Source organism: Manihot esculenta, chromosome 13 (genome assembly GCF_001659605.2).
Source record: "Manihot esculenta cultivar AM560-2 chromosome 13, M.esculenta_v8, whole genome shotgun sequence".
Lineage (NCBI taxonomy): Eukaryota > Viridiplantae > Streptophyta > Magnoliopsida > Malpighiales > Euphorbiaceae > Manihot > Manihot esculenta.
Genome location: NC_035173.2, coordinates 6,746,896 through 6,771,750, shown reverse-complemented (window position 1 = coordinate 6,771,750; position 24,855 = coordinate 6,746,896). Strand labels below are relative to the sequence as shown.

The 24,855-nt window shown below is 38.6% G+C and overlaps 1 protein-coding gene across 2 annotated transcripts; it reads right to left on the bottom strand.

Annotated features, from left to right (window-relative positions):
* Positions 1 to 9,166: 9,166 nt before the first annotated feature.
* Positions 9,167 to 12,135, bottom strand: LOC110629866 (transmembrane 9 superfamily member 12). 2 transcript variants are annotated; one of them, XM_021777042.2, is made up of 2 exons: positions 11,824 to 12,135; positions 9,167 to 11,422 (listed from the first exon to the last, which is right to left on the bottom strand). In XM_021777042.2, the coding sequence occupies exon 2, from the start codon at positions 11,322 to 11,324 to the stop codon at positions 9,351 to 9,353; it is 1,974 nt and encodes a 657-aa protein (XP_021632734.1). In that variant the 5' UTR covers positions 11,325 to 11,422; positions 11,824 to 12,135; the 3' UTR covers positions 9,167 to 9,350. The 2 variants fall into 2 exon arrangements, with proteins under 2 accessions (XP_021632734.1, XP_021632733.1); XM_021777041.2 differs by having other exon boundaries at positions 9,167 to 11,383; positions 11,824 to 12,133.
* Positions 12,136 to 24,855: the final 12,720 nt, after the last annotated feature.

Here is a 24,855-nt window from a genome sequence, read left to right as displayed (position 1 = left end):
CTTGTTGGTATCTAGATGGATTTTAAATTTTTAGGTTAAGTTCTAGGATTTTAAATTTTTAGGTTAAGTTGTAGTAGGACAAGGATTTCTATTTTTTAGGACTCTAGTATAGAATGGCCCTTAAAAACGTTCGTTTGGATTTTATTTTGGAATTATCTAGATTTTTGGGCCTTTTTCTCCCCTCTTGTCTATGAATCTTTATGTTCGGTTGGTTTTTTGTTTTTTTGGATTCGGTACCTTTTAGCTTCAAATTGTTCTTCTGATTCTTGATCAAGGGTATCTTACTCTACTTCTTTTTGCTCTTAATTCTATCTTTGATTGCTTTCAATCTTAAATTTGTATTATTTTTTTGGAGATTTCAGATTTTCTGGTTTTCGGCTTTAAAGAGCTTTTAAAAGGGTTTTCATTCTTCAAAAGAAGATTATGGTTTTCAAGAATTTTGGTCAGCCAAGAAAGGTTTTTAGTCATCCAAGAAGGGCTTTCAGTCCTTAAGGATTTTCGGTCTTCCGGGGTTTTTGGCCTTTAAGATTTTCGATCTCCAAGTGACAGTTTTCGGTCTTCTAGGATTTTCATCAAGATTTTCGGTCCCTAAGGATTTTTGGCCTTCAAGATTTTTGGTACTTAAGGGTTTTAGTCCTTCAAAGAAACCTTAAGGGTTTTTGGGCTATTCATTTGGTAGGAAAGATTTTCGGTCCCTTGCTGGGTTGACAAGAGTTTTTTGGCTTTTACACTTGGTAGGAACGATTTTCACTCCCTTGCTGGGTTAGAAAGAGCTTTCAGCTTTTCTCTTGGTCGGAAAGTTTTTGATCCCTTGCTGAATTGGAAAGGTTTTTTGCTTTTCACTTGGTAGGAAAGGATTTTGGTCCCTTGTTCGATTGAAAAAGAGTTTTCATCTTTCTCTTGGTAGGAAAAGTTTTCTGGTTGATGAGAGCACCATGCTGCCATGGTATTAGTTGTTTATGAAGGCGCTCATAACACTTAAGGAGCACTTGATTTGGCTGACTTATTTCTCCATGCATTGGCAGCTTGACATTGATAAGATCTGGTACCATACTACCATGGTACCATGCTGATGAGGGTGCTCATAACGCCTAAGAGGCAGTTGGTTTGGCTAACTTATTTCCCCCATGCATTGGTAGCTTGACGTTCATAAGATCTGGTACCATGGTACCATGCTGATGATGGCACTCATAACGCCTAAGGGGCAATTGGTTTGGTTGACTTATTTCCCTCGTGCATTAGAGGCTTGATGTTGATAAGATATAGTATCATATTGCCACGATATCATGCTACCATAGTACTATGCTGATGAGGGTGCTCATAATGCCTAAGGGGCAATTGGTTGGTTGACTTATTTTTCTCCTACATTGGCGACTTAACATTGGTAAGACTTGGTACCATGCTGCTATAATATCAATTATTGATAAGGACGCCCATAATGCCTAAGGGGCAATTGGTTGGCTGACTTATTCCTCCCCTGCATTAGCGACTTAACGTTTGTAAAATCTGGTACCATGCTGATGAGAGCGCTCATAACCCCTAAGGGGCAATTGGTTGGCTGACTACGCACTCTTATATCGCTTAAGTGGGTAAGTGGTTGCCTGAAAAGGCGCTCTCATATTGCTTAAGAGGGCTAGTGGTTGCCTGAAAGGGCACTCTTATGTCGCCTAAGCGGGTAAGTAGTTGCCTGAAAAGATGCTCTTACATCACCTAGGCGCGCTCTTATGTTGCTTAAGGGGGCAAGTGATTGTCTAAAACGGTGTTCTTACGTCGCCTAAGGGGGCAAATGGTCACTTGAATGGGCACTTTTAAATCACCTAAGGGCACTCTTATGTCGCCTAAGGGCACTCTTATGTCACCTAAATGGGCAAGTGGTTGCCTGAAAGGGCACTCTTACGTTGCCGAGGGGCGCCTTAACGTCGCCTAAAGGCGCTTTTACGTTGCCTAAGGGTGCTCTTATGTCGCTTAAGAGGACAAGTGGTTGCCGAAAAGGGTACTCTTATGTCATCTAAATGCTCTTACGTCGTCTAAGTGAGCAAGTGGTTGCCTGAAAGAGCACTCTTACGTCACCTAAAAAGATAAGTGGTTGCTTGAAGAGGCACTCTTACGTCTCCTAAAGGTACTCTTACATTGCCTAAGTGGGCACTCTTATGTCACTTAGTGCCAAAATAAATGGTAGGACAGCTTGGTATGAAAAATTATTCTTTTATTTAGTAAGGAAGTATTCCAATCTTTACATAAGTTTGAATTGAAACAAAATAATAGCAATACTCAATAGAAAAAAATGACTACTGATTGAACTTCCTAATATTGGCGATATTTCCTATCTTGGGATAGCTTTCCCATTCAAGTTTGCCAGTATCCATCGCTTGGTACCTCCTTTCCTCTATCTCTTTGTTCTCCCCTTCAATGCAGGAACTCCTTCTCATCTACTTTCTTTGCTTTCTGGGCTTGCTTTTCATCATCTGGGCAAATGTATTTTTGGGCCCTCTCCATCAATTAGTGATAATCTCTAGAAGATCATATTATAACTTTTTGGGAGGAATACATGTGATGAATCGTTGTTTAAAGATGTAAGCTAGTTCCTTGAAGTCATGAATGGAATTAACTGGGAGGTATTGATACCACTTTTGAGCCAATCCAGTCAGAGTAGAACGAAAAACCCTATAAAAGACTATGTCATTGATGTTCTGGAGAGACATGGTTGTGTGGAAGTTTGCGGCTATGTGGGTCAGTCCAAAGACGGCAACTTAAATTTGTCTAGAAAAGATTCTACTAATATCTCAGCAAAAGGGGGAGAAACATCTCCAATTTCGAAGTTGTGCTCCAACTGCTCCTTTTGAAATCTTCTTATAATATCCATCAATCTCGCGTCTAGATGCTCGCCTTCTTAGTTTTAAGACTTCGCTCTAATGGTTTCATAACTTTTGTTGTCCTCTCCCATGCATTGTCCTTATTTTCCCTAATACGGATACCATGGGATCTTTGTCACTACCTTCAATTTCTCCAGAAGTTGTTTCTATGTGAGAGACTTGTCTCCAGAACATACTTCTATGCTTGCAAGATTCTCCTTATTGACTGCTTTGGTAGTACTATTGTTATGCATGGTCGTGATTAGGAGTAGGAGATCAAGAATCACCTAAGGAAAAAAACTCAGGCAAACAATCATGAAATTTGTATTCTAATGAGAAATTTCTACATACGGTGCCAATGATACTATTTCAGTTCTTTCGAGTAATAAATCTGCAAGATAATAAGAACACTGGATGGTTTGATAGATAAAACCTCTGATATTTAAGTTAGTAATGGATCCAAGATGGACATAGAGAAAAGATTAAATAATCATGAGATAGCTTATATACCTGAAGGTTGTCCATTTAAATAGTTTGTCGGTAGTTTTATCTAGGTAGATTTTAAATTTTGTGGTTAAGTTCTGGTAGGACAAGGATTCCTACTCTTTAGGACTCTATTTTGTAATAGATCTTGGAAAAGGCTATTTGGATTTTATTTTGAAATTGATCATAGAAAGGCCCATTCAGATTTTTCGGCCTTTTTCTCCCAATGATTCATGTATTAGTTTACTTATGTTTATTTTTATGTGATTTAGATATTTAGAAGACATTCTTTAGAGCCTAACACTATGGGTAGTATTTTTTTAGGCAAAAAGCAAATTTTAGATTTTTTTAAAGTATTCATCGAGTAAAATATTTGAACTTCTTAAAATAACGTATTAAGTCTGAAATTTTCTCAAATTTATTGTGATTTCAATTTCATTCCCTTTCAAATTCAAGTAATTTTAAATGCTTAAAATATTTCATTTTTCTACGTTAAAACATATCAATATCAGTCTCCGAAAATAAAATTTAAAAGTTTTTCAAACTTGCTGCAATTTTCAATTTTCTCTTCTTTTCACAGCAAAAATAATAATTGAAAGTATAAAACTTTCATTTATTCAAATACTTCATGCGACTAAAATAATAGAATTTTTCTACTTGCACAAGCAATAAAAATATACAAATTATAAATAAAGTTTTCAAAATATTGTAATATACCTACAACCATTTCAAAATTTTGAAATAATTTTCTAATTTTCATGAATTTTTTTCGCCTTATCCTTTATCTTAGCCAACTCGTCATTAAGTTTGGGCAATCCATCATTTATCTCTTCAAATAAACAAATATATATTAATTCTTCTCTCATTATTTCATAATCCCACATCATAAATACTCCATAACTACGTGAAGCAGATATTTCTCCACCTACTATTCTTTGAAAAACGGGTATGAGAAAGAAAGAAGGAGGAGTTATATTTTAAGACCTAAAATTTTTATTTTAAGTAGGTTGTAGGGTATAGAAACGGTAATTTAAGAAGAAATTAATTTTTAATAGATTTAACTAACCACAATATTTTGAACTTATCGAGAATGAATGAAAGAGTTGTGCATTCAGATACAATAAAAATAGAGAGTTTTAAGTGTTTGCTCTTAAAAATATGAGAAATAATTTATTAATTATACTAAAATTTAAATATTAAAATATAATTTATCCTTAAAAATACATAAATAATATTAAAATTATAAATAATATGTTAAAAAAGTATTGCAAATTTAAATTATAAAAAAAAAACTATTTCAAAAGAAAAATAAGATTGATTCATTCTATGCTCCATGCACTATGATATGTCACATTCATTTGATTATGAGACTATAATGCTCTCTAAGCCATTCCAAATGACTTATCTCTTTCCCTTAATCTTAGAATTATAAGTTCAGAAACTTAGGATGGAAGGCTTTATGATATAGAGCTTTGACGAGGGCTTCCCACATATCAAATGAGATTATCATACATGTAAGAGTGAGCAGTATTCGGTTCAAATCGAAAAAATCGATCGAATCAAATTAATTTAAAATTTTAGTTTGATTTTTTATTCATTTTGATTTGGTTTGATTTTTAATTTTAAAAATTTCAGTTATTTCTGTTCGGTTCAATTTTGATTAGGAAAAAATCAAAAAAATCGAACGGAACTGATTAGTGATAATAGTATATTATTTTCAATAATATAGAGAGATCATATTAAAATTAAAATATTTTAATTAAATTTTAAAATACTAAAATAAAGTGTAAAAAATAAAAATTTTATTAAAAATTTAAACTGAATCGAATTGAATCAAATCAGATCGGTTCAGTTCAATTTAATTTTTAACTAAAATCAATTCAGTTCGATTTTTATAAATATCAAAATTTTAATTTTTAATTTATTCAGTTCGATTCAATTTTAAACTGAATCAACCAAATACTCACCACTACGTACATGTAAAATGAGGTTATCAAGATATTATTGCATAAACAGGATATATGTTAAGATTTGCTATAAATTATTGTAATTTTAAGTCAATTTAGACTCTAATGCCAAAGCGGATAAGTAATTCTATTTTAATTTAATTTTTATATTAATTTAAAGAAAAAATTATTTTTTAGTCCCTGAAATTTAACGTAATTAATATTTTTGTCTCTCTATCTTAACGACCCAACACTTAAGTTGTCCAATTTCTCTTCCGTCCGAATTCGTAGTCCTTCCATCCAAAATAACTATTTGGTTAAAGAGTCTAAGGTGAGATGTGAAATTTTTTACCAAAAATGCCCTTAATAACCATCATTTTCAAGAATTCATCTTCGCCTTCCAAGAATTCAACAAGAACCCATCAAAAGATTGTTGTTCTCTTAATCTTTTTCACCCTAACAACACTTCTCCTAGCTTCTTTCTTTAGAGAATTCTCTCTTGATTTCAAAGAAAAATAAGGATTATCAACCCTAACAACACTTCTCCTAGCTTCTTTCTTTAGAGAATTCTCTCTTGATTTCAAAGAAAAATAAGGATTATCAAACCTCTCTAACCTGCTTTGTGCTTCACTGCTCTCTCCTCCATTCCCATTTCCAAGAATTTCATTACTTTACACTATATTCTTGAATTCACCGTGGATGCAGCTCAGAAATCTATAGCCAGAGTAAGAACCCACGTTTTGGGGCTCTTCACGTTTCAGGATTTGATTTCCCACAAAAAAAATAAGTTAAATGATTGTGTGGAGATGTTAGATCAAGCCCTTTATGAACTTGGACTAGCCATGGATGATCTGCACGCTTTCCCTGCATCCATTGGTCATCTCCATTTACTGTATGCTAATATCAAGACCTTTTTTAGTGCAGCTACGACGAATCACCAAAAATAGAGAAACTTTTTATGAAAGTCAATTTTGTCAATTCACGTGTTTCAAACGGTCATTTTAGATGGAAGGACTACAAATTCAGACGGAAGAGAAAGTGGAGAACTTAAGTGTTGAGTCGTCAAAATGGAGAAACAGAAGTATCAATTACGTTAAATTTCAGGGACTAAAAAATAATTTTTCCTAATTTAAAATAAAGAGAAAATTTTATACATTTTATATTAATTTAAAATAAAAGTAAAAATTTATACATAACGATTTTATTTATGTAAAATATACCTGTATATGGAGTTTTATATATATTTTTTATTTTTAAGTTTTTAAAAAATATAAAATAATTATTTCAATATTTTTTATTTTATTTATAAAATTTTAAAAACAGAAAATGTAGAGTGTGTTGGCTTTCATCGTGATTTTTTATTTGATTAAAAATAAACCTGTTCAGTTGAAAGTGTGAGTGTTGTTATTTTTAATATTTAATAGAAAATAAAAGTAAAAAAAATTATCAATAAATATTGAAATGAATGATTCGATATATTTCAAAGTTGTATATTCATAAATGCAATAAATGATCGTTGGGAATATTTTACTTTTAAAATACGGCAAATATTGATTTTCTTGTTACATATTCTATCAAACCCTTATTTTCTTTTCAATTTTTATCATATTATTATTAACAATTTCAAATCTTCATCTTCATTAATTAAATTTATTTTTTTAAAAATACAGTTTATTTAATTAATTTATAAAATATAATTTTATTTTATTATTATAAAAAAATTTATTATTTAAATATAAAAAAAATTATTAATTAAAAAAATACATTAAAACATACTCAAAGTTTTCACACTCATTACTTGTGCTTCATTTTTCTAAACATGTCTCCTAATTATTCTTTCTATATTGAATAAATTTTAAATTTTTTATTAGAAAAATTTACTATTTAATTTTTGTTATATTAAAAAATAAATTAGTTAGTCTATTAATTTTAAAAATTATATTAAAATATCTATGAAGTATTAAATAATATATTAATTAGTTTTTTCATTAATTTAACCGCTAAATATTTTATTATTTAGTCTATATAAAAAAATTATTAATTGACCTCTCAATTTTATAAAAATATTTATTAATTATTTTTTTCATATTGAGGGCATTTTAAATAATTTTACAAATATTTAATAGCTAAACTTGATGGAGTGATTAATTATTACATCCTTTAAAATTTTAAGAATATTTTAATATATTTTTCAAAATCAATTGATTAAATAATGAATTTTCTATATCACAACAATAAATAATAATTTTTTTATTTTTACACTACTTAATGTTAAAATTAAATTAATTAGTAGATTTTTTTAAAAACTCAGGAATATATTAATGTATTTTTCGAATTTTTCTATACTAAATAGTAATTTTTTTTATTAAAATATCATATATTTTGTAAAAATAATTTATTATTTATTTTTATGTGAAATTATTTATAAAATTATTTATATTATTATTTTTTTATTAAATATCATATTTTAAAAAAATATTTAACTATTTATTTTTATATAAAACAATTTTAAAAAATAATTTTTAAAAAGTAAATAACAAAAATTAAAAAACGGTTTTTAATTTTGAAAAAATAAAAAACAGAAATTCAAATGCACTCTTATTTTTTATTTTTTAATTAGAGTTAACAAAATTAAAATAAACACGTTTTTTTAATTTTTTAAAAAAAATAAAAAAATATATTTTTAAAAAATAAATGTGTTTTTTGTAAGTAATCATGCCCTATGATCTTCTTCTTAGATTGAAGTGCTAATGAAGTGCATGTATATTAGAATTTTTTTAAAAAAAATTCATTTGGTTTTGGAAATTAGCCATTATTTTGTTATGCAGCTTGAGGCAAAGTGAACTTGGCCCTTCTTTTTTATTTATTTATTTTAAATCACTAAATTGTAATTATCATAAAAAAAAATTATGCATAGTTAAATTTGGCTAATTAAAAATATTTTCTGTCGTTGATTTTGTATTATAATTTTACACAATATATAACTTTACCACCTCATTTTTGCATAATTTATTTTGTATAAAAATAATTTAAATAAATTCTTATAAAATTATATAAAATTTTAATTTTTTTTAAATTGAAAATTTTTTAAATTAAGAATAATTGAATTTTTTACTTAAAAAAATTATTTAAAAAAATTAATTGAATTAAATTCATGCCAAATTATTGATTCTGTGTTTTGAGTCTGCGGAAGGCAAAGGTAATGAGGTCGAAGAGAGCCTATGGGCATTTGGTGTATGAGTGTTGTAAGGAATAGAGGGGCTGTGGGTCTATGGAGAATGGTTGTGTTTGAGAGAGATAGCAAAGTAAGAGAATAAAGCCGATGCAAGTGAGATGAAATAGAGACCACCATTGGTGGGTTTCGAGCTTCTCCCGTGTTGGCGTCAGGTTGTTTTTAATTTTATTTTTTTATGAGTTTCTAGCGCAACTTATTTGGTGGCCAATGTTTAGGCTCTCTGCAGAAGAAAGCTATTTGGTTATGGGATTAAGAGGTTCCTGGTTTTTCCTATGGCTTCAATCTAACTAACTAGAGTTGGGTTGAATTTGAAGTTTGTAGCAAAATTATATTTTTGGCATGACCCTTATTTTCTAATTTCATCTAATGAAATTTCTTTAATTATGTATGTATAAACACACATGTGCCTCTAACAAAAAGAACTCCAGAATATATACACACACTAGGAGGCATTTCATAGACCTTTGCAAACATAAATTTCTCGGGTAATATTGACAGCTCTGAATAATTGAGAAAACGAGAAATGCCCTTTAATTTTTCTCTTCTTTTTTTCAATGATGAAATGGTAATGAACAAATAGTAGTTGACAAAAAGGCCACTAAGTTTCGAATGAATCCCAAAACTACCATCGTGCTCTAAACTCGAAAGTATTGAAAAATATAACAGGCCTCGCTGAATTTTAAGCATATGATCCGAGTCTTTAATACAGCACGACAAGATCAGCTATCATATGGAATTTAGCCAGAAAAAAAAAAAAATTGGAAACAAGGGGCAGCTTCCTTTTTGTGCAAGCAGTCTTCCTTCTCAAGGGATTGTTAAAGGCATCAAAGGCTTCTAATCAATCTTTACTGATGAGAAAAGGTAATGCACAAAGTAGAAAGACATAAAGAAGCCAACTGTGCCAGTAGACAACATGATTGCAATTGCCATGAGCAATGAGTAGCCGAGATAGAGTACAGCTGATACAGGTCCACTCAAACTCTGCAGGTCAAAAACCAAATAATTGATGGAGTATAAAAACACGTAGAGTGCAACTGAACCAGAAGCAAAGAACGCCTTCCACCACCACTGCCAATCCTCCACACAGAGATGCATGTAGGTTAGAACCACCGACACTTCAGCACAAACAATAACCAACAGCAGCAGAACTATGAGCAAGAAACCAAAGACATAATAAAACCGTCCAAGCCAGATGCTAGAAAGGATGAAGAACAGCTCAATGAAAAGGGTTCCAAATGGAAGAGTTCCAGCACCAAGAACAAGCAGCCATGATGGGTATTTGCGAGCAGGAATTTCCCTTGGGATCTGATTGGTTCGGACTGGATACTGAATCGCCTCAGCTCGTGTCCCAAAGAATCCTCCCAAAAGAGTGAGTGGCACTGAAATACAGAACCACAGGGACAGAAGTACAAAATACATGGAAATGGGAATAGCACCAGTACTCTTGCTTCCCCATAGAATGAAATTCAGCGCTGTAAGGATAACAAAGGCAATTCCAGGAAAGAAGCACGCAGCTGACCAGGAAACTGACCTCCATCCTTCTGAGGTCCCCTTTATGGTTCTCCACAATCGTACTGAAACATAACCTGCAGCAATGCCCAAGAAAAGATAGAGAATTATCATTCCTGTCAGCAGCATTCCTCGTGAAGCTGGTGACATGAAACCAATGGCTGCAAAAACAATTGTGACCACTGCCATCCCTGTAATCTGAACTCCATCTCCAACCATGACGCAGAGAAGCTTTGAGCAATCAGGTTCCCTGAACACGTCACCCACAACAAGCTTCCACCCCGAAAGCTCCTCATTCATCTGTGCCTGAGCTTCTTTGTCCAATTCCTCATATTTCGTCAAATCCCTTCTCACGGTCCTTAAGAATATGACAAAAACAATGCCAGCTAGGAAAAAGATAACCATAAGAGAATTTAGAATAGAGAACCAGTGGACACGAGCACCTTCCATCTTCAAATAAGCATCCCAACGAGATGGCCATCTAGTATCACTTTTCACAAATTCAACCTCATATGTGAAAGAAACTCTCTCTTGCTCCCGTATGATCTGAGACTTGTCAAGGTCCAAGGGACAATTGACTGATGAGATATTGTCATACATATGAAGCTTAGCCATCACTTCAGGATCATACTTAACACTGCATGGGACAACCTCAAAACCAACTATCTCATAACCAGATGCCTTCTCCTTATCAGCTTCAGAAATCACACCCATACCTTCTTCTCCAGTACCAATTATCTCCACAGCACTACCCTCATACTCATGAACCAAAACTGTGAATTTAAGGTGATTGATGATGTAATCATCATTGCTATTCTGTGGTGCATACCCAACTGGGAACCCAGTCCACTGAATGTTAACTCCATTTTGCTTAGCATACCTCATGGCAGGCAGATTATCTAAAATCATATTCACTTGATACAGATCGCGTGTTCTCTGCTTCAAAAGCTTTACCTCATGTTCACTTAGTGGAGGCGTAGTGCAAAGGAAAACAGACTCATTGACATTCATTCTAAACCGGTAAGGAGAGTTATCAATCTGATCTCCCATAAGGAGCTCCCCGAGATTCTCAGCACTTTTTTTAATTCCACCAGCAGGCTTGCAATAAGGTAGACTATAATAACTAAAGGGAAGCTCGGTTTCTATAGAAGTTAAGGAATTAACTTTGGCAAATATCGGTTCACCATTTGAATAGGTGTGCATATAGCTACCAGGCAGGTAAAATGCATTGCAAGCATGTGCAAAGAGAACCACCAAAATGAAAGCCCGGTAAATTGCGGGCATCCTCATTTTCAACATCAACGAGAAAGCCACTAAATTAAGTAGGTCTTTGAATCAGTACTCGAATCTAAGTTAACCTACAAGCAAATCAAAATCCTAGTGAAATCAACTTGTACCTAAATAGTAACATGAAAAATTATTAAACATTCAAAGTTCCAAAAGAAAATAATTATTCAAATTCAACTCTCAAGCAACAGATCCATCAACATCAATGCAACTAATCACAAAAATAAATATACACAAGAAGATTGTCTATTAAGCCTGCAAAAAGCACGGATCAGAAAACTCAACATAAAATTTTCTAAGAAAAACACAAAAGCGCATGATAAAGGCCATAAACGATACTACCTCCACCGTGAAACGACCTTTAGTAGACAACCATAGATCAAACAAGAAAGCTAAATATACGTACAAACATACAAATAAGTATAGCCATTCATCGAAATGAAAGAATTTACCCAATCTGTGCTATCGAACTAAATTACAAAAGAATAAATTGAGAGATTGAGAAGGTTACCTGAAGCAGATCTGGACAAGCGAAGAACAGTCCGCCAGTGGAAACAGGTCGGATCCGGATTCGTAGATGCCGCCACGAACAGCGTGAAGAGGACGCGGAGCCAGAACCCGCAGCGTTTATGTGTGGGAAAATTTCGATTTTCTGCTCGACGGGAAGAAGAGAAGAAAATGCACAGATGTTGGTTGCGGTTTATTGCGCTACCAAATAAACAATTTACAGAAAAAGAAAAAAATAATAATAAATTGATTTGATCGGTTGGATCTTACGTTTCAGTTTATTGAATTTGAACTTTTTTTTTTTTTTTTGGACAATGGAAGAATGCCAGTTATTGAGAAAACTCAAAAGAGAGTTGCTAAAAGTTCAAAATCAAGTCCAATAGCCCACAAGCGAAAAAGGCCCAAAACAAACCAATAATGCCCAACACATAGAGCACCGGCTCAACGTGAGAGAGAGCGGCACCAAAGAGGTTGTGGGGATGACAAATTGTCATTGACATCTCCAAGCTAAACCAATGCGTTTTGATCAGAGACGACAAAATCGGTGAGATGTATCCTGAGTCGAAAGAAAGCAAACCCTTGCATGCAAGAAAGAAAAGCAACACCAAAATTATAAAGATAAATATATAAAAAAGCAAGAACCACTCAGATAAAAAAAAAAAAAAAAAAAAGAGATTGAGAGCGTTGTGTACCACAAGTCGGGAGGGTCATCGCCATAATTCACCAAATATAAAAATCGATTTATAATGTTCTTAGTTTCATTTAGTTATGGAGTAATTTTGACAGTGCAAAAGATACTTTCGCACCGAGTAATCATTGATTTTATCGTTGAATCACCGACGGTCGAAAATTATCGTACAATTAACATAATAAAATTCACTAAACACAAAAAAAATAATAAAAAAAGGCAAAGAATGAGAGAAAGATAAAGACTAAACAAAATTCACAGGCTATCAAAACCACTACACCCATAAGCAGAGGAGTCGATGGTTAAAACAAGCACTTTTGCCTTTCTGCCTTCTCGCTTCTTCCTAACTTCTTCGATCTTCATGAAAATTATACATTTTATAATAATATAAATTTATATAAAATTACATTTATTTTTATAAATTAATTTTTTATGAAAATATATATTAAATTAATAAAAAAAATATTATTTAAAATTGATATAACACAATAATCGCTCAAAGTAAACCATATGCTAGCACTCAAAGACAAGGCCATGTTGTAAGAGTCTGATCAGACGATATTCGGTCCCATTGAGGGAAAAGAAAACTTGACGCTTCAGATCTCAACTCTTCCTCAAGACTTGCCAACCACTTCATATTATCTTTCTTGCAAATTGATCAAAACTCTATTTCAGCTACATCATTTGGTTCAATTTTCAATTGGATTAAAAATCAGTCTTTCATTTTCTCTTAAAAAGCAACATTTTCCCTCTTCTATACTCTAAAATGGCTAACAATTTACGAGTTGCTACTAAGGCTATTGCAAATAAAGGCGTAATCATCTCTTTCACTTTAGATAGTGGACAAAACACCCCATTGATGGTCAATGAGGCTAATCTGAGCAATCTAAATAATGAACAGATGCTTCAATACATAAAAAGGCTACAGGCCGCTCTCGATGTAATACCCGGCTAGACTCCAGCGTCGGAATTCCAACCTTCCGACGGAATCTTCGTTGGAACCCAGAATCTCGAAACTAGAATCTCCTTATGAAGGGTAAAATAAGGTTTTTATAAAATGAATTTGAAGATTTTAAGGTTTTAAGAAAGAAAGAAAAGAGTTTTGAAGAAAATAGTTTTGGAAGGGAAAAACCAGGTTCGGCCGCCGAACTTTAAGTTTGGCCGCCGTAGGTGGTGCTGCCGCGGGACCTCCTCTTTCGGCCCCCGAAGGTGGTTTCGTCCCGCCACCTATAAGAGGCCTTCAGCCCGAAGATGAGGGAGTTTTCTCTCCATTTTTCGGGCATAGGTGAGTCATTGCCCTTCCTTTGGTGATTTTATTGTTTTTCCTTCAAATCCCTTAAAGAAATTCATGAGTTTTGTCTTGTTTTTGAAGATTTGAGCTTGAATCCAAGTTTTGAAACCTTGGAGACCTCCGGAGACCATTTTATCTCATCTCCACATTGGGGTTGCTGTCACCTTTAGATCTCTAAGAGGTAAACCTAGATCTTTGCTTTTACTATGTTTTTTATAAGTTTTAAGAAAGGGTTAAGGGTTAAAAATGCATGAAATGGTTAAATCTAATGCTATAGGGTTTGAGTTGGGTTGTTTATGAATGTTTGCTCTTATGTGTTTTTATTGTTGTTTGTTGGGAAATAGACTAGTTTCTATGTCCCTTATGCATGTTTCAGTGAGTATGCATGTTTTTGAGAAGTTTGGTGTGAGGATTGGAGAGTTGGGTGGCTGTATGCATAGGGCAGAATCGGGTTCTGCCTTGCTGGATAACCCAGGTTCGGCCGCCGAACCTACTTGTGGAGGCAGCCTTTTGGCCGCCTAACCTGCCCCTGAAAGCATGGACTTTCGGATATGTGATGGGGTTTCGACAACTGAACCCGCCCCCGAAAGTCCCTGACTTTTGAATCTATGAGGGACCTTCAACCGCCGAACCTGCCGCTGAAAGTCCCCTGTCCAGCCTTTCTCTGCCTGTTTTATGTGCATGTTTTGATATGTTTTTGGGGAGTTATTTAGAGTCATGTAATAATTATGTTTGGTCCCTCATTTGAGTCCATCTATGTAGGATCGGACCTGGGAGACTGTAGAGGCCTTCAGTGAGTTAGCTGCGTCATTGTTAGGCGAGTGTCAGCCAGAGGTGAGTAGAACTAAACTAATCTATTGTTTTAAAGTACTCAAACTTTTTAAGCATGTTCATGCATCACGAATGCCATGTTTATATATTAGGGTATTCGCATTAGAATTCACGAATATGATGTATTGCATAATTTACTGTTGATGTGGATGGATATTGAATGACTCACTAGCCCTCGAGATGATATGATATGATACGATACGGAAGTCCAGGTGAGGCCCATTCTACGCCCCTAGCAATATGTAAGGGAAAGTCCAGGTGAGGCCCATTCTACGATCCTGGCATTATGGATATGTTATGTTATGTTTAAGCGAAAGTCCTGAGGAGCTCCATCGAGGGCCGGGCACATTGGATATGTAGAGGGTTACTGGTAACAAGTCCATCTTGATGTGAATTATTTGTGTTGTGACGCATTTCATACGAGCATATGTTTATTAAATTATTTTTTTATGTTCTGCTTACTAGGCTCTTGTACCTTATCCCTTTCCCCTAACTCCAGGTTTGCAGGGTCGAAGATAGCTCGAGAAGTCGGCATAGTAGCTGGTATAGTTTAATGTAATAGAATAGTTGTGGATATGTATTGTTTAATGGATTAAAATTGTGCTTGGCCCTAGTTTTCTTTACCTTTGTAATCTCTGTTAACATGATCAGTATGTAAAAGTTTTTAATTATGAGTTATGTTTGAACCAAGCTTGAGACATGTAATGTTTACCATACTAGACCATTTGATGAGGGCTCTAGTATGAGTTTTATGTTTTCAGTATGATGCTTGTACAGGTTGAGCTTGGTTTCATGGAATGTTTAAGTTTTTGTGATGATGTATGATCATGTATGGGATTTTATCAGGTACCCAGGATGTATAGTAGGCTTGCTACGGGTTTCGGCGACCTTAAGTTGATCTGAATCCTAGCACCGGTAGCGGTCCGGTTTCAGGGTCGTTACACTCGAGCAGTACAAAGTTGGGAAGGAGGCCTCCTTCATGGCTCCCAGGATAAGGGAGGAAGTTTCAATCGACACTCCAAAGACTCGAACAGAGACAATTCAAACATAGCCCAAGGCCACAAGGTGGGTATCCGCCAGAGCATAATCCGGGTGTTAGTCCGACTAAACAAGACAGTTTATGCCAGGCTACAAGACGGATATTTGCCAGGCCATAATCCGAGTATAAATCCTGCTAAATAAGCCATTTTATGTCAGGTCACAAGACGGTATCCGCCAGGGCATGCAACTGGATGTTAGTCTTGTTTCACAAAAAGTCTCTAAGGATTTTTATGCGCAGGCCACAAGGCGAGTATTCGCCAGGCCATGCGACCAGGTGTTATTCCTGTTTCACAAAAAGTTTCTAAAGCATTGTATGCCCAAGCCACGAAGCGGGTATTTGCCAGGCTATGCGATTGGGTGTTAGTCCCGTTTCGTAAAAAGTTTCCAATGCATTTTATGCCATGGCCATAAGGTGGATATTCGTCAGGCCACATGACTGGGTGTTAGTCCCATTTTGCAAAAAGTTTCTAAGGCATTTTATACCCAGACCACAAGGCGGGTATTCGCCAGGTCACACGACCAAGTGTTAGTTCCGTTTCGCAAAAAGTTTCTAAGACATTTTATGCCCAGGCCACAAGGCGGGTATTCGCCAAGCCACGTGACTGGGTGTTAGTTCCGTTTCGCAAAAAGTTTCTAAGACATTTATGTCAAGGACACAAGACGGATATTTGCCAGGCCATGCGACTAGGTATTAGTCCCATTTCACACAAAGTTTTTAAGGCATTTTATGCCCATGCCACAATGTAGGTATTAGCCAGGCCACATGATAGGATATTAATCCTGTTTCACAAAAAGTTTTTAAAGTATTTTATGCTAGGCCACAAGACGAGTATCCGCAGGCTACATGACCGAGTGTTAGTCCTATTTCGCAAAAAGTTTCTAATACATTTTATGCTCAAGACACAAGGTGGGTGTTAGCCAGACCATACGAATGGGTGTTAGTCCCGTTTCGCAAAAAGTCTCTAAGGCATTCTACGACCAGACCAGACCACAAAGCGGTTATTCGCCAAGCCACACAATCGGGTGTTAGTCCCGTTTTGCAAAAATTTCTAAGGCATTTTATGTCAAGGCCACAAGGCGAGTATTCACCAGGCCAAGCGACCGGGTGTTAGTCCCGTTCTGCATAAAGTTTCTAAGGCATTTTATGCTCATGCCACAAGGCAGGTATTAGCCAAACCAAGCGATCGGGTGTTAGTCTCATTTCTCAAAAAGTTTCTAAGACATTTTATGTAACGACCCGAAAATCGGACCGCTACCGGCGCTAGGATCCAGATCGGTTTAAGGCCGCCGGGACCCGTAGCAAGCCTGACATATAACCTGTAAACCTGTATAATCCCATACATGATCAACAATCATACATAAAAATTTAAAACTTTTCTTTCCATACTCATCAACCAAACTCAACCTGCATAAACATAAACATAATATTGATCCCTCTGTGGGATCTCATCAGTGCCCCCGAAAGGGTGACATAACATATGTTGAGTTGGTTTACATAAACATCATAAAAATCCCTAAGATCATGTAATTAACAAGGGATAACAACAATCTATGGTCAAGCACAACTCTAAAATCCATATACATCATCTCATTACATATCTATACTGATTAAGACATTACAATCTGATCATGTCCATTGCTAGCTATTACATAAGCATGACTTCTTTACTCTATCCGGACTCCCGCACTATACTGTACCTGCAAGCCTGGGGGTAAAGGGAGAGGGGTGAGCTAAAAGCCCAGTGAGCTGAACTATAAAACATATTAACATTATGCTTTAATGAAATGCATCATAACACAGACAATTCACATAAGGGTTGGGTGAACTTGTCACCAATTAGTCCAAGCTAACATGGTGCCAGGCCGTAGCATGGGGTCCTGGTCTTCCTGTCATACATACATTACTTACCATTATTCCAGGGCCTCCTCTGGGCTCCTGGTCTTCGAGTCCACAATCGTGCCAGGCCGTAGAATGGGGTCCTGGTCTTTCATTTCCGTGCCAGGCCGTAGAATGGGGTCCTGGTCTTCCTGTCATGGACTAATTGAGTCATCCAACATTCACCCACATCAACAACACATGATGCAATGCGGCATATTCGTGAAACTAATGCAATCACCCTATTGCATGATCATGATGCATGAAACATGATAAAACATTTAATTTAAAAGATTAAGTTTAGTTCCACTCACACCTCTGGCTGACTCTGACAACACCGAAGCAGCTGACCTCACTGCTGGGGTCCTCGGTTCCTCGGGTCCGAACCTACACAGGTGGACTCAAATGAGGGACCAAACATGCTAGAACATAACTCTAAACTACTCCCCAAAAACCCCCTAAAATATCATGAAAACATCACATAAAAACATGCAAGAAGTGGCTGAACAGGGCACTTTCGGCGGCAGGTTCGGCGGCCGAAAGCCCCTCCCGAGCCGAAAGTCAGGCACTTTCGGCGGCACCTTCGGCGGCCGAAAGTCCCAGACAGATTCGAAAGTCTTCTTTCGGGGGCAAGCTTCGGCAGCCAAATGCTGCCTCCACAAGGGGGTTCGGCGGCCGAAACTCCCTTCGGCGGCCGAACCTGGTTTCTGCCAGAAGGGCAGAAACTTGGTTCACATGAACCCCTTGCCTCCCAAAACCTCAAATCATGCATAAATCTCAACCAAAACATGCATACAAGTTCCTAGGGGTCTCAAACAGTCATATACCCCAACTACAACACTTCAAACACACACAATCAACACACATTGTTCAAAACATCAATATTAACCCATAACTCAACATATAACCTAACATGCATTTCTACCCATAGATCTTGCATAAAACTTATTTAAAACACATAAGGAGCTTAAGATCGGCTCTTACCTCTTGAAGATCGAGAGGGAGACGACCTAAACTTGGAGATCCACGAAAATGAGCTCCTGAGTTCCCAAAGCTCCAAAACTTGGTTTAAATGCTCAAAACTTGCAAATGTGAGTTTAAAACTCAAGAAAAATGGAAGAGATTTGGAGGAAGAACACAAGAGTTGCAAAGGGAAGGTCGGAAGCTTGCTGTGGCCGAAAATGGGAGAAAACTCGCCCATTTCGGCTAAGTGCCCCTTTTATAGGTGGCTGGCCAGGCCACGTTCGGGGGCCGAATGCGCTTCCGCATCCATGCAATGTTCGGCGGCCGAACTTGACTTTCGGCGGCCGAACCTGGACTTCCCTAACTCATGCTTTCGGGGGCCTAACGTGCCTTCAAAACGCATGCATGTTCGGCGGCCGAACTTGATTTTCGGCGGCCGAACCTGGGTTTTCCTCCTATGACTTTTCATGCAAAAACTCATTTAATTTCATACTTAAAATCATAAAACACATTAAAACATTTTTATAAAACATGATTCTGCCCTTCTAGAGGTCTCCGGCATCCGAGATTCCACCGGACGGTAGGAATTTCGATACCGGAGTCTAGCCGGATATTACATTCTCCCCCCCTTAAGAACATTCGTCCCGAATGTTCCTCAACTAGTACATACATAGCAAACAACATAGCATACATACATGAAATACATAGAGACTAACCTTAAAAGAGATGAGGATATTGCCGGAGCATAGACTCCCGTGTCTCCCAAGTACATTCTTCCAAATTGTGGTGGTTCCAAAGGACTTTCACCATCGGGATTTCCTTATTCCTTAGCTTTCTGATCTGGGTGTCTAGGATCTGTACTGGCTGTTCCACATAGGTGAGATCCTCTTGAATCTCCACATCAGGCTCACTAAGAACCTTGCCCGGATCTGACACGAACTTTCTCAACATAGAAACATGGAAAACCGGATGGATTCTCTCCATTGAAGCAGGTAAATCCAGCTTGTACGATACATTCCCAATCTTTTGCAAGATTTCAAAGGGTCCGATGTATCGTGGGGCTAGTTTACCCTTCTTCCCAAAGCGAACCACTCCCTTCATTGGAGACACCTTGAGCAATACCAGATCCCCCTCCTGAAACTCTACTTGCCGCCTGCGGATGTCTGCATAACTCTTCTGTCTGCTTGCAGCAGTCTTGATTCTCTCTCTGATTAAGGGTACCACCCTGCTGGTGATCTCTACTAATTCAGGCCCTGCCAAGGCCTTTTCTCCAACTTCTTCCCAGCAAACAGGTGACCTGCACTTCCTTCCATATAAAGCTTCATATGGAGCCATCCCGATGCTAGCATGATGGCTGTTATTGTAGGCAAACTCCACCAAAGGTAGATGCTGCCTCCAAAAACCGCCAAAGTCCAGCACACACATTCTCAGCATATCTTCTATGGTCTGGATGGTCCTCTCTGACTGTCCGTCTGTCTGTGGATGGAAAGCAGTGCTGAAATTCAATCTAGTACCCATGGCATCCTGCAGACTCCGCCAAAACCTGGAGGTGAACTGGGGCCCTCTATCTGACACTATAGAAACAGGAACCCCATGCAGTCTGACTATCTCATCTACATACATCTGCGCCAACTTGTCCACAGAGTAGCCACTCCTGACAGGGATGAAGTGAGCAGATTTGGTGAGTCTGTCCACAATCACCCATATGGAGTCCAATCTGTTGGACGCTGCCGGTAACCCCACTACGAAGTCCATAGCTATATTCTCCCATTTCCACTCTGGAATAGGTAGCGGGTTAAGCATTCCAGCCGGCTTCTGATGTTCCAGCTTCACCCTTTGACATACATCGCAGGCTGACACAAACTGTGCCACTTCTTTCTTCATAGCTGGCCACCAGTAAACTTTCTTCATATCTTGATACATCTTGGTGGCTCCGGGGTGAATGTTGTATCTTGCATTATAAGCCTCTCTCATAATGTCTCCTTTTAGCCCAATGTCATCTGGTACACACAATCGACTCCCATAGCGGAGGATCCCCCTATTGTCAAATCTGAACTCACTGTCCTTGCCTGACTGAACAGTCCTGGCAATCTTCACTAACTCTGGGTCCTCATGCTGTTTCTGAGCCACCTGCTCCAGAAACACGGGTGTCACTTTCATCTGAGCGACCAAGGCACCTGTACCAGACAACTCCAACTGTAGACCTTCCTCAATGAGCTTGTAAAACTCCTTCACCACTGGTCTCCTCTTTGCCGTGATGTGGGATAGACTGCCTAGTGACTTCCGGCTTAGAGCGTCTGCCACGACATTCGCCTTACCCGGATGATACTGAATCTTACAATCATAGTCACTCAGCAGCTCCACCCATCTCCTCTGCCTCAAGTTCAAATCCCTCTGACTCAAGATGTACTGCAAGCTTTTATGATCTGTGAAGATCTCACATTTTACCCCATAGAGGTAGTGCTTCCACATCTTGAGTGCAAAAATTACTGCTGCCATCTCTAGGTCATGTGTGGGGTAATTCAACTCATGCTTCTTTAGCTGTCTAGAAGCATAAGCAATCACCCTCTCATTCTGCATCAGTACACAACCCAGTCCCACTCGGGACGCTTCACAAAAGACGGTAAAGTCCTCATCACTAGATGGCAGAGCTAAAACTGGTGCTGAAGTCAACCTCTTCTTAAGCTCTTCGAAACTCTCTTCGCACTGGTCGGTCCACAGAAACTTCTGATTCTTCCTGGTTAGTCTGGTCAGAGGAGCTGCAATTTTCGAGAAGTCCTGAACGAACCTCCTGTAGTAACCTGCCAAACCCAAGAAACTCCTGATCTCTGTTACTGAAGTGGGTTTAGGCCAGTTAGCTACAGCTTCTACCTTCTTGGGGTCTACCTCTATCCCATTCTCTGACACTACATGCCCCAAGAATGAAATGCTCCTCAGCCAGAACTCACACTTAGAGAATTTGGCATACAGGCCATATTCCCTCAAGGTCTGTAGAACCAACCTCAGATGATGGGCATGCTCCTCTGCATTCCTGGAATACACCAAGATATCATCTATAAAGACAATAACGAAGTGATCCAGGTACTGGCTAAACACTCTGTTCATGAGGTCCATGAATGCTGCAGGGGCGTTGGTTAACCCGAACGGCATTACAAGGAACTCAAAATGCCCATATCTGGTCCTGAAAGCTGTCTTTGGTACGTCCTCTTCCCTGATCCTCAACTGATGGTACCCCGATCTCAGATCTATTTTGGAGAAACAACCCGCTCCTGCTAGCTGGTCGAATGGATCATCGATCCTTGGCAATGGGTACTTGTTCTTGGTAGTGACTTTGTTCAACTGCCTGTAGTCGATACAAAGTCTAAGGGATCAATCCTTCTTTCTCACAAATAAGACTGGAGCACCCCAGGGTGAGGTACTCGGTCGGATGAAGCCCTTGTCTACCAGCTCCTGCAACTGTTCTTTCAATTCTTTCAACTCTGCTGGCGCCATCCTGTAGGGAGGGATAGAGATCGGTCAGGTTCCAGGCATCAATTCTATCTCGAACTCTATCTCCCTAGCAGGAGATAAACCTGGCAGCTCGTCTGGGAACACATCTAAGAACTCTCTCACCACTGGCACCGAGGCGGGCTCTCTAACCTGACTGCTAAGCTCTCTCACATGAGCCAAATACCCCTGACATCCCCTCCTAAGCAACCTACGAGCCTGAAGAGCTGATATCAGACCTCTAGGTGTACCCCTCCTGTCTCCTCTAAAGACAACCTCAGACCCATCCTGACCTCTGAACCTGACTACCTTGTCCCTGCAGTCCAAGGTAGCACCATGGGTAGATAACCAGTCCATCCCTAGAATGACGTCAAAATCTGTCAAATCTAGAACCACTAGGTCGGCAGACAAGCATCTTCCCTCAACAAACACAGGACTACACTGGCAGACTGACTCTGCCACTGATGGATCACACTTGGGTCCACTGACCCAGAGAGGACACTCTAACCCAGAAGTCATCAGACCTAACCTCCCCACGGCTCTCGGAGCAATAAAAGAATGAGATGCACCAGGGTCCATCAAGGCATACACATCTGAACAACCAATGATTAAGTTACCTGCCACCACAGTGTTAGATGCATCTGCCTCCTGCTGAGTCATTGTGAAGATCCGTGCTGGAGCTGATGGACCTTCACCTCTGAAACCCGCTGAGGAAGAGGCTGCCCCTCTCCCTCTGCCTCTGCCACTGGCCTGAGTCATGGCTGGAGCTGCTGGTTGCGCTACACTGCCTGAAGCTGTCTGCTGGGACTGAGCCATCGGGACCGCTCTTGGACAATCTCGAGCCATATGCCCCTCTTGACCACATCTGAAACAGGTGTTCGTCCCAAACCGACATACTCCCCTGTGTGGCTTACCACACCTCGCACAAACTGCATTATCCGCACCAGAGCTTGAGCCACTCCCAAATCCCAGACTAGACTTGACTTTATTCCAGAACTTATTCTTCTTACCCTTGGGCTTACCCCATCTCTTACTGCTTGAAGCTGCTGCACTCAGGGTAGAGGGATCTAATCTTCCCCCACCCGGAGTTTTAGAACAGGAAGACTGTGCCACTGACTGCTTAACTGTCCCCTGAACGATGGCACTAGCCTCCATTTTCCTGGCCATATCTACTATGGCATGGAAGCTCTCCCTGTCCACTGACTGAATCAAGGAGGAATACCTGGAATGGAGTTTCATGACGTACCTCCTTGATCTCTTCGAATCTGTATCCAGACTCTGCCCAGCAAAAGGCAACAGCTCCAAGAATCTGTCGGTGTACTCCTCTACACTCATTTCCTCCGTCTGCCTCAACTGCTCAAACTCTATCATCTTCAGCTCCCTTGAACTATCGGGAAAAGCCCATCCTGCAAACTCGTTTGCAAACTCTTCCCAAGTCATGCTGTCCACTCTCGGGTTCACATAATTCTTGAACCACTCTCGTGCCTTCTTGCACTTAAGCGTGAACCCAGCCATTTGAATGGCTCTACTGTCATCAACCCCAATCTCATCTGTGATTACTTTAACCCTTTCAAGATACACAAATGGGTCATCCCCTTTTTCATACTGAGGAGCACCCAATTTCATGTAGTCGGTCATCTTGACCTTGCTCCCACTGGCTGAGCTAGGTCTAGAAGGTTGAGTAACTGGGGCTGCTGGTTCTGTAGGTGGTGGAGGTGGTGCAACATTTTCTGAGGTAGGGTTTGCTGGATTTGGATAGTAAGGTGGGGGTGGATACATTGGGTACTGAGAGTATGGTGGGTAGTAAGGTGGGTACGGCATCTGTGTGGGATAAGGGGTAAAGCTAGGGTAATCCGATGTACCTCCCATCGAATACCCGGGGTGTTGTGAGAAGTGTGGGTAGTGGGGTGGCTGAACAAATCCCGAGGCCTGAGTGCCTCCTTGGGACTCTCCCATTCCCTCTTCTGACATACTGACTCCCAAACTGCCATCCCTCCTTTGCTCTACATCCATATCATCCCCCATGTCCTCTGACATTCCTCCCTGAACTGTTCCTCTGACTGATCTGCTCCTACCCAGATCCAAAGACCTTCTAGGGTCTCTTACTGCTCTGTCCCTGTTGGACCTGCTTGACATTGCGCTAGGCAATGTAGGAGGATGGGCGCTCATGCCCTCATCCTCAGGTGGCACTCTAGTCAATCTTGCTGATCAACGAGTTCCTCTCATCCTGTTTTCTGAAAAACAGTACACAGCACATAAACATTAGTATCATATGGTTCATGTGGGCACACATGAACCCGCATCACATACATCACATATCATAGCATATCATTAATGCACATGCATATTATCATGGCATTTCACATCATCATGCAAGACAGGACTCCACATCCTATCCTAGTGGACATGATCCTTCCTATTGTGCTTGACCTTCTATAACATCTATGAGCCCGATATTCTAGGTCCGACCATATGAACCTAGGGCTCTGATACCATTCTGTAACGACCCGAAAATCGGACCGCTACCGGCGCTAGGATCCAGATCGGCTTAAGGCCGCCGGGACCCGTAGCAAGCCTGACATATAACCTGTAAACCTGTATAATCCCATACATGATCAACAATCATACATAAAAATTTAAAACTTTTCTTTCCATACTCATCAACCAAACTCAACCTGCATAAACATAAACATAATATTGATCCCTCTGTGGGATCTCATCAGTGCCCCCGAAAGGGTGACATAACATATGTTGAGTTGGTTTACATAAACATCATAAAAATCCCTAAGATCATGTAATTAACAAGGGATAACAACAATCTATGGTCAAGCACAACTCTAAAATCCATATACATCATCTC